Here is a 9,473-nt window from a genome sequence, read left to right as displayed (position 1 = left end):
TCTTGAGACAAGTCCCTCCTGGAGAGCAACCCATGACTGCCCAGAGAGACAGCAAGTGCTGAGGCAAAGTACTCCCTCAGGGCACACGAGGCTGGGAACAGCATCTCAGATTCACCTGAGAAGGGGGCAAAGGGGTTAAACACAGCAGAGAGATGCCTGAGGAACCAGCCCCAAACCCTTCCCAGGAGCCATGTGGAGGAAAACCACTATCTGACAGCAGTGTTTTACAAAGACAAAAAAAACAAAAAAAAAGGCGCCTTCTTTATTGAGAGCAGCACATAAAAACCCAACAAAACCCAACCCTTCTTGGCTGCAGTACCCTCCACTCAAGCAAACAAACTAACCCACTCTAGGCTGCATTCCAGTAACAGAAATACTATGGTAGGGAAGAGTCAGCGCTCTGGAAGAGGGAGACAGGGGGCTCTGCCCAGAGTCGTAAGTACAAAAAAAGGCACAGGGTAATTGGGAAAGGTAGTGAGTTCCTTCATATGCCAGGCACTTTGTGCTCCTGTTGGCTGGCCTCTCCCCATGGGGAAGGGGAAGGCAGGCATGCCTAGCACAGACGGACGGAGAGAGAGCCGGGCCAGGCCGGCAGAGGTGGATGTGGCGAGCAGGGACGCCCAAGCTCTCGCCGTGGGAGAGGGAGCTGCGCTCCATCCACACCAGCAGCCTAAGGGCACTGGGCTGAGCAGGCAGGGGGCAGGAGGCAGCAAGGGCTGTCTTTTGGGACCCACGGGGGAGGGGGTGGGGCTGGGGTACACTGGCTTGTGCTTTGAGTCCAGCAGCTGCTGATGCTGAGCTGCTCGCTGGCGCATCGGGGTCGGGCTCAGCAAGGGGCTGTGGGAGTGCCAGGGGCTCCCCAGGCACATACAGACCCCTGTCCACGCCACCACATCCTTCACCAGCAAGGGCTGGGGGCTCAGGCTTTGCTGTCAGCTGGGCTGTCCCCAAGGGTGGTGGCGAGCTCACTGAAGGAAGGCCGGTCCTTAGGGCTGGGAGCCCAGCAGCGCTGCATCAGCTTGGCCAGGCGGGAAGGGCAGCCCTCGGGGTGCGGGAGCTTCGTCTTTCCTGACTGCAGACCTGGCATGAAAGAAAAGTCCAAAGGGCCATTGGGAAGGGGTGTGATCTGCTCTGGGGGGTGCAAGGAGGGCAGCAGTTCTCCATGCAAGCTGGGACATCGTCCCCAGCCAGACCAGCACTGTCACACAGCCTGTCTGGCCCCCTTTACCAACAAAAAGCAAGTAGGCTACAATTGCAAGGACAGCACGAGGTACTCCACATACCTGCTAGGACCTCATCATCTGCCAGTGGAGTGTAGGGCATCTCCCCATGTGTGAAGACCTCCCACATGAGCACCCCAAAGGACCACACATCTGACTTAGTAGAGAACTCATCTTCTAGCACAGCCTCAGGTGGCATCCAGCGCAGTGGGATCCAGGCCTGGCGGAAATGGTAGTACTCGCTGCGGGCAGGACAGGCAGGCAATGAGACTGGTGCCATTTCATCCCCTCCCATTCCCACGTCAGGCCCCCTGACCTGTTGTACACGTCCTTGCTGAGGCTCAGGGATGAGACCTTGACCTGCCGCTGGGCACTGACCAGGCAGTTCCTGGCTGCCAAGTCCCGGTGCACGAACCTGCCGTTGGAGAGGTGCTCCATGCCCAGGGCCACCTGTGTGCAGAGAGACACCTGACCCCAGAGAGATGTCAGCACTGGCTGCCCTCCTTAGGGTCGCCCAGCCCCACAGCACTTCCAAAGCTGCACGGTCACCTTATGTTTGGTAGTGAGTGGCTGTGGCTTCAGAGACTCATCTTTGCTCTTGGAGATTCTCAGAAACTGCTTCAGGTCCCCCTGGGAGACAGACAGCAACTCAGACTCAGCACCTCTACATACTGACTGACAAGTCTCATTGGTCCCTGCAGTGCCTGGATGTGGCAGACCCATAGATCCTCATCTCCTTGTCCATGGTTCCTGCCTGTCCTCCTGGTCCCTGCCTTGTAGGGCAAGTCAGTACCTTGTTTCTGGGCCTCAACTGACTAAGATTAGGGCAAACAAGCCTGAAATCTCCAGGTTTTTCATGCCCCAAATTGATTTCTCTCCTACAAACTCCAGACTCCCCATAGCCCTTAGCATTCACAGTCACTCTGTAGCACAGAGTCCCACAACTTAGGTTATGTAGCTGAGTCCAGGACATAAACCAGAAATCAGGAGGATACAGAGGACAAAGCCACTTCCAGGTCTTCCAGGAGACTCCCATTCCCCTTGAGACTCCTCCAGAGGTTGGGAACAGCAGTAAGCTCAGCCTGGTCTCCCTACACCTTGACTGCCCTGCACTGCCAGCCTGTTGTCACACTTGCAGGCCCCACACCCACTGCTGTCATGTCCCTGCTTTACTGCAGGTGCTGCTGGCAGGGCCCTTACCAGGTCCACGTACTCCAGGACCATGTAGTGTGGCTCTGCCTCACGGCACAGCCCCAGCAGCCGCACCACGTTGGTATGGTTCAGCTTCCCAAACATCTCTGCCTCCCGCCGGAAGTCCAGCTGCAGCTGCTCATCCCTCGTCTGCAGGCTCTTCACCAGCACCAGAGCTTCACCCTCACCATCCTCTGCACCTTTGGCCTTGGCCAGGAACACTTCACCGAACTCCCCCCTGCCTGGAAGCATAGAGAAGCAGGCGGGAAGGCGCCATGCATTAGGACAGCAGGTGTGCTAGGCAGGCCAGGGGCTGCAGGGCCCTCTGTACCCAGCACATCCCCTTTTCTGGCTAGGACAGGCTGGGGTTTCAGCCACAGGTTTCCTGCTGGAGTGGGGTCAAGGCCAGGGTGGCCCAGCATACCCAGAGTTGTGATTGTCTGCAGGTTGGAACGTGGGAAGTGCATCTTGTCGGCAGCACTGTGGCGCTTGCTGGCCCCGGAGCTGCTGCCCAGGTTGGTCAAGGCCACTTCTTCCTGAATCTCTGCTGTCATCTGCCCATTTTGCAGCAAAGCACCGCCTGCAAGGGAAGCACAAATAGCTTCAGCATCCTGCCAGGCCGCACAGTGAAAGTTATCCTGAGGCTCAGCCCCTTCTGGGGCTCTGACACTCCAAGCACTCCAGCTTGATGTCCAGCCCCAGGCAGCAGAGTGGCCTGGCCTCAGTTTTTGCCCCATCTCTGGCAGCTCTGCAGCCACCCTTGAAATCAGATGCTAAGCAATGGCTTTGGTCCCAGAGTCAGCCAGCCCCATCTGGCCTTGTCCATCCCAGGCCACTCAGTCATCCCTGAGCAGTGGCTACATTCAAACTATCATTGACACAACTCCACAGGACGGCAGCAGGAGATGGGATGGGTGAGGCAGAGATGGAGCAGATGGACACTGCTCGCTATAACCACAATCTCTTGATGCCCAAGAGCCTCTCAAGTCTATCTGGCATCAGCTGCTGCAGTCTGATGTCCCTCGTCCTTACTCCCTTCCCAGCAAGCCAGCAATGCTGATGTCCTTGGAAATGTTGAACCTGTAAGACCAGACCAGCCTGGATTTTAACTGTCTGGGTTAAAGCAGTGCTAGGAAGCATTGTCCTTGCAATCAACCCCAGCAAGCTTTCTGCACAGGAACTTCACTAGCAATTTCCCTTGCACAAACACAAGCCACACAACAGGACAAAACATGATTGCCTTGAGAAAGTACAAAAGCCTGCATTTTACAGGCAGCTTGTAGGGAAACGACTGCATAGATGGCAAACCTTGATTCTGAAGGCATTTATTGCTTGGATCAGACCTGGTTACTAGGAAGCAGTACCTTCCATAAGATGAAGGCAGGAGTTGGAATTTAAAGCAGGGCACAACCCTGAGCGAGGGTCGCTCCCACACCTGCAGCATCACTCTGTACTACTGTGCACACTCCATTTCAGCTGCTCCTGCTACAACCACTAGGCAAACAGCCACACAAAAGGAAACCATAAAATTAAGACTTAACCCAGCAGGATTCCCACTGCCTGTAGTTTCCATCACAGGTTGTTGTATTGCAGTGTGTGTGCATGCCTGCTTACAGTGCACCTGTGCAAGACAGGTACCAGCACATCCTGAGCAGGTCTGGCCACCGTGACAGGGACCATGGCTTTGTCACAGGTAGGACTGGAGCTGGGAACACTGAGATATGCTGACTTCAGAGCCACAGCTACTGACAGCTGTCTACTCTCACACGGTGGAGTAAGATTTGCAAAGACAAAAGCGAAAAAACACCACTTATCCTATAAATCAAAGCTGGATGCTCCTTACCCTCTCCTTGCTTTTACACTCATTATCAGCAGGACTGTCTGACCCTGTGCTGTCTGTGCTCATGACTAATCGTGTCTCAAGACTACAAGCTTGAAGCCAAGAGGATAACACAAGACGACCACTGCAACCGTGCCAAAAAAATCCTGAAGGCTGCAGAGTGAGTGTGCTGCCACTGAGAGACAGCACCAGCAGGCAGCAACAAGAGACACTTTTGAGAACAGACATTCCCATGTTTCACAGAGCTTGGACAAGTCAGTTGATAACAAAAAAAGGACAGGAAGCTTCATTATGTATCCAGCTGCAGCAAAGGGGAACCAAGTGTAAAGAAGCTGCCTACTTTGCCCACCTGCCTGCAACACCTGAGCATCTCCTGGAGAAACAGACACAGCCATGCTGCCCTAGAGACATCAGCACAGAAATCAGTCCCCATAGCCATGAACCTCCCCAAATGCTGTATCTGTATTCACCAAAAAAAAAAGCAGCACAGTCAGACAGGGATACTGAGGGCAAGCTCTCATTATAGAGGATGTGGCACACCAATGACGTGACCTTGGAAGGTAACTGGATGGTTAGGAGTGCACTGATCTATAGGAAATCCGTAGGAAAGATCCACTGCAGGTCCATGGGGAGGTCAAATCTGTCTGGACTCTGAGGACACTGGAAAAGTCAGCTGGGCCAGGCAGCACTTGTAGGTACTGAGGTAGGTGCTGAAATACTTTGAGTCACCCAGCTAACGAGGAACCACATCAAAAAGAGGCAGAGAGTCAGATCTTTGAAGACTGTGGTGAATGGAACAACTCCACCAGAGCTGATAGCAAACACAAACCACTTCTCCAGAGAGACTATGGAAGTACCAAAAAGGAGTGTAGATATCTGGCAAGCTGGGTCTGCCTGCAAGAGTGAGGATGCACCTGGCAGCTAAACTGGTTCCAAATGAAGAGAATAAGAAGAGGCAAACTCTAGCAGAAGAGAAATGTAATAAAGACAGGCCAAGATAAAAATCTGAGACCACCTCAAAAAAGATCAAAGGAAATCCTTTCCCAGGAAGAGGATGCTGGCCAGAGCCTGCTGGTACAGGTGAGCTACCTGTGACTTGTCCACAGAAAGAGCTCACAGTGGTGACAGATGCAGAGCACAAAGCTGCAGAGATGCTCCGGCAAACCCTGCTCCTAGGAGGTTCCTCACAGCCAGACTTGTCTTCTGGAAGTTTGGCTCTGTTCAAAGTGCCAATGCAAAGAGAAAACCAGGAGGCAAACCCAGCAGTTATGTTTTGCCAGGCCCTCAAAGCAACTTCACATGATCAGGACATGGCTGTGTGCTGGAGAACTGGAAGGGGGAACACCTGCATTTATGGGGAGTATGTATGGGGAGATCCAGGGAATTAGGGACAGCAAACTCAACTGCACCCCACCACTGACAAGTCCCCAGTGGAAATAACAGAGTGAGTTCAGGGAAACATCTTCCCTCCAGCACCAGGAGCTGCTGAACTGTGAATTGAAGAGGCCAGCAGAGTACTACTATTTCACTGCATTGCAACAGGGATCCTTCCCTCCCCCAGGAAGGGATCCCACATGTGATCCCACATGCAGGTACTGGCTGCAGGAGTGATACATAACTCAGCAGACAGAGATGGCCTCAGTGTGAGGCTGGGGTTCAGGTTTCACACTAACTTGCCTATTTCTCACCTGGCAGCAGGTCTCTGCCACCAGCCAAAAACAGGAGCGAGAGACCATGGGTTAGGAGCTGTCCCCATCCCCTGGGAGCTCCCTGTCCCTCAGCCCCTCCAGCACAGGGACAGGGGGCCAGCAGTGAAGCCCCCACTGTCAGGCGTACCGGCCTCACCGTTCAGACACTCCATTTCAGGCTCCTCGCCCTCTGGGTGCTTCTTCAGCCTCTTGGCTTTTCTCCGCTTCTTGCAGTAGAACATCAGCCCCAGCACGATAATAATGTAGGCAACAGCTGCCCCCACTGAGAGCCCAATGGTCTGGATCATCTTGTAGGGTGTGTGGTTGCCAGGTCCCTCATCCTCTTCTGCTGCTGGCTTGTCTGTGGGGCAGAGAGCATCCAACAACATGGGGGTGCAGAGGGATTTCCCAAATCCTGCTCAGGAATGTGCTGGAGGGATGTGAAAAGCCCCAACCCCCTACCCACTGCTGTGGCCACCTCCTCACCCAGCCACAGCACGCTGGGCACATCCCACAGCACACTGTGCTGCATTCCAGTGGGGATGCTACTTTGACTACCTGGCAGGCATGGCCAGCACCAGAAGCAGGACCTAGAATTGCCAGGGATTCCAGGAGATCATGTCCCGACACTGGGCACCTTCCTTACCAACAACATACAGGAAGGCTTCACGGTGCTTGATGTTGCAGCTGTTGCCAGCGATGCAAGTGTATTTTCCAGAGTCCTCGGTGGTGACGTCGTAGATCACCAAGGAGCCATTGGGCATGATCTGAATCCTGCCAACCACACACACAGAGCTCTTTGCAAACACCAGAGCACAGAGGCAGGCTTGGGGCACCTGCAGCCCCACCTCCCCAGGATGCCTCAGCCCCATATCCCCACTGCCACCAGCTTCCATCTCCCCAGGATGCCTCAGCCCCATGTCCCTGCTGCCATCAGCTTCCATCTCCCCAGGATGCTTCAGCCCCATATCCCCACTGCCACCTGCTTCCATCTCCCCAGGATGCCTCAGCCCCATGTCCCTGCTGCCATCAGCTTCCATCTCCCCAGGATGCTTCAGCCCCATATCCCCACTGCCACCAGCTTCCATCTCCCCAGGATGCTTCAGCCCCATATGCCCACTGCCACCAGCTTCCATCTCAGGCTGTGCAAAGCTTAAAAACACATGACTGCAGCTCAATCACAGCTTGGCAGGCTGTAGCAGAAATAGAAAAGCTGGGACTAGGGGAGTCCAGGTCCTGGCACGTGGAGTCAATTATGTGCCCACCAAGCTGGGAACCAGGACTGCACCACTGACACCCTTGTACTGGGCAGGCTTGGGAATGTCCAGCTGTGCCACACGTCAGCTTGGAATGGAGGCTGTTTACCTGGGCAGGAGCTTGCCGGGATCCAAAATCTTGTCCTTCCCTTTCCACTGGATGTGCGGTACGGGATCCCCCTCTGCCTGGCACTGGAACATGGCCGTGTGGCCCTGGTACACCGTCGTGGGCTCTGGCTCTAGCTTGAAGGTGACGTAAACTGAAGGCAGAGAGGCCAACACAGACGCTGTCAGCTCCTGGGAATGGTGCTAAGCTCCCACAAGGGAGCACAGCCAGCACTGGCACAGCGGCACGTGCCCTCTCAGGCTGTATACAAAGCACTGACAAACTGGACACTCAAGTGCCATGGGACACAGCTCGGGGCCAGGCCAGACATTGCTTTCTCTGCAGGGGCACGCCAGGTGCCACCCAGGCAAACCCAGCACAGCAGGAAACACCCTCACCTGCTACCACGAGCTGCACAGTGGCACGGATCTCGCCCTGCGGCCTGTTGGAGGCGATGCACGTGTAGTTCCCCGAGTCGCTCCTGCTCACCTTGTGGAAGGACAGGATGCCGGCATTGTGGCTCACGTGGGATGGCAGGCTGCTCCCATCTGCGGGTCACAAGAGGACGGATGCAGCCGTCGTGCAGTGCCACACTGGGCCACACTGCTGCTTCACCCACGCTGGAGGTGGGACAATGCAGAGTCCCTAGTGCCCCAGGTAAGGAGCAGGCGTATCACAACCAAATCCCCCTGACCTGTCTTGGTCCACTGGATGGTGGGTTTTTCCCGGCCCGTGGCTGAGCAGGACACTGTGACCTCCTTATCAAACTCCATGCACTGCAGCGGCTGAGGCGGTGGGGTGAACTTCAGCTTCTCTGCAGCAGACAGAGGTGATGTTTAGGCTCCCCCTCAGCCACAGGAGACCCTGGAGCTGGAGGTATCACCCCTGCACCCACAAGAGCAGAGCGTGAGGCACTGTCAGCATACCCAGCACGTGCACCCGCGCGTATCCCTCGATGCTGCCTGCCGGGGTGCTGCTCACACACTTGTACATGGTCCCATCGTACACCTCCACGTTGTTGATGCGCAGCGTCCCGTTCTCCGAGATCTCAAACCGCGAGTCCTGCCCGGAGCAGGGGAAGGAACAGGGCAGAAATGACACTGTCAGCAGCCCTGGGATTAGCCCTCACTTGTGGCATTGCTGACACTCCACATGCCACGCCACGCTTCAGATAAACGCATCCCTGCTGAGACCCACATGAAGAACTGAGAGAGGCTGCAGGGACCTTTCTCCTGCCACTGCCCCAAAAGCACAGGGCTGATTGCCACTCAAGTGGCAAGAGACAGCTAACTGTGCACCCACACATCAGTAGGACGGAGCTAATGCCAGGAATGTGGCTAAAGTGGGGGTGACAGGGATACTGGGCCTAGGAACAAGGTGAGAAACAGCAGCAGCAGAGCAGGTGCCCAGCAGAAGTGCCCATGAGGGGCAGGGACTTGCCTTGTTGCCTCACCTCAGAAATGGAGACGCCGTTGCGGTACCAGGTGACAGTGGGTTTCAGGGAGGCCTTGCTGAGGCAGTGCAGGTATCCTGGCTTGCTCTCCTCCAGCTGGCTGTCCTTGGGCATCTCCACCCATTTGGGTACCGCTGGGCACGAAGGCAAGGGGTTACAAAGGGCCACTCACCACCCCTCTGGCCAGCAGCAGTGCAGAACACGCAGGTAGTGTGCAGCCAGCCATGAGAGGCACCTCTCTGTATCAGTGAGGTGATGAGCAATGCTGCCCAGCTCACCCCAACCCCCTATCCAGCCCCTCTTCTGCTCCCACCCTTTTCAGAAAGTTTCCTACTAGCCACAGTGATGCTCAGCTCCTGTTTCTTCTCTCCAGCCTTGTTGGCAGCATGGCACGTGTAGATCCCTGCATCCATCTCGGTGATACTGGTGAAAATGAGCTGCTCAGCCTCTTGGTACACCCGGCCAGCAGTGGGAACTCGTTCCTGGTTTCTCTCCCACCAGACTTGGGGTGTGGGTATGCCCTGCGGGGCAGTGCAGAACACGCGATGCCCCTGGTTTGCTATCAACACCTTCGGGGAGAAGGGTGCCATGTCTTCGATCTCTGAGAGAAGCAAGAGACAACAGGGCTCAAAGAGGGTAGGAACGTGTATAGCCAACCCACCAGCACCATCATTCACATGGGAGGCACCATTTAAAGGAGAGAGCACACAAACTCTGTT

General features: G+C 55.4%; 1 protein-coding gene across 2 annotated transcripts in view; it reads right to left on the bottom strand.

Annotated features, from left to right (window-relative positions):
• Positions 1-242: 242 nt before the first annotated feature.
• PTK7 (protein tyrosine kinase 7 (inactive)) overlaps positions 243-9,473 on the bottom strand; it is a 35,793-nt gene continuing 26,562 nt past the window's right edge. The window contains exons 7-20 of one of the 2 annotated variants that reach the window (XM_048299208.1): positions 9,089-9,355; positions 8,755-8,888; positions 8,228-8,363; positions 7,996-8,115; positions 7,700-7,849; positions 7,305-7,455; positions 6,586-6,713; positions 6,088-6,300; positions 2,836-2,991; positions 2,421-2,653; positions 1,770-1,850; positions 1,537-1,688; positions 1,284-1,462; positions 243-1,080 (exon numbers count right to left, since the gene is read on the bottom strand). In XM_048299208.1, the coding sequence (XP_048155165.1) occupies positions 920-1,080; positions 1,284-1,462; positions 1,537-1,688; positions 1,770-1,850; positions 2,421-2,653; positions 2,836-2,991; positions 6,088-6,300; positions 6,586-6,713; positions 7,305-7,455; positions 7,700-7,849; positions 7,996-8,115; positions 8,228-8,363; positions 8,755-8,888; positions 9,089-9,355 (2,261 nt within the window). In that variant the 3' untranslated portion in view covers positions 243-919. The remainder of the gene's footprint in view (positions 1,081-1,283; positions 1,463-1,536; positions 1,689-1,769; positions 1,851-2,420; positions 2,654-2,835; positions 2,992-6,087; positions 6,301-6,585; positions 6,714-7,304; positions 7,456-7,699; positions 7,850-7,995; positions 8,116-8,227; positions 8,364-8,754; positions 8,889-9,088; positions 9,356-9,473) is intronic. The other variant, XM_048299209.1, reaches the window with a different exon arrangement.

The sequence above is a fragment of the Corvus hawaiiensis genome, chromosome 3 (genome assembly GCF_020740725.1).
Source record: "Corvus hawaiiensis isolate bCorHaw1 chromosome 3, bCorHaw1.pri.cur, whole genome shotgun sequence".
Taxonomy (NCBI): Eukaryota; Metazoa; Chordata; class Aves; order Passeriformes; family Corvidae; genus Corvus; species Corvus hawaiiensis.
This window is presented reverse-complemented; position numbering and strand designations above follow the sequence as displayed.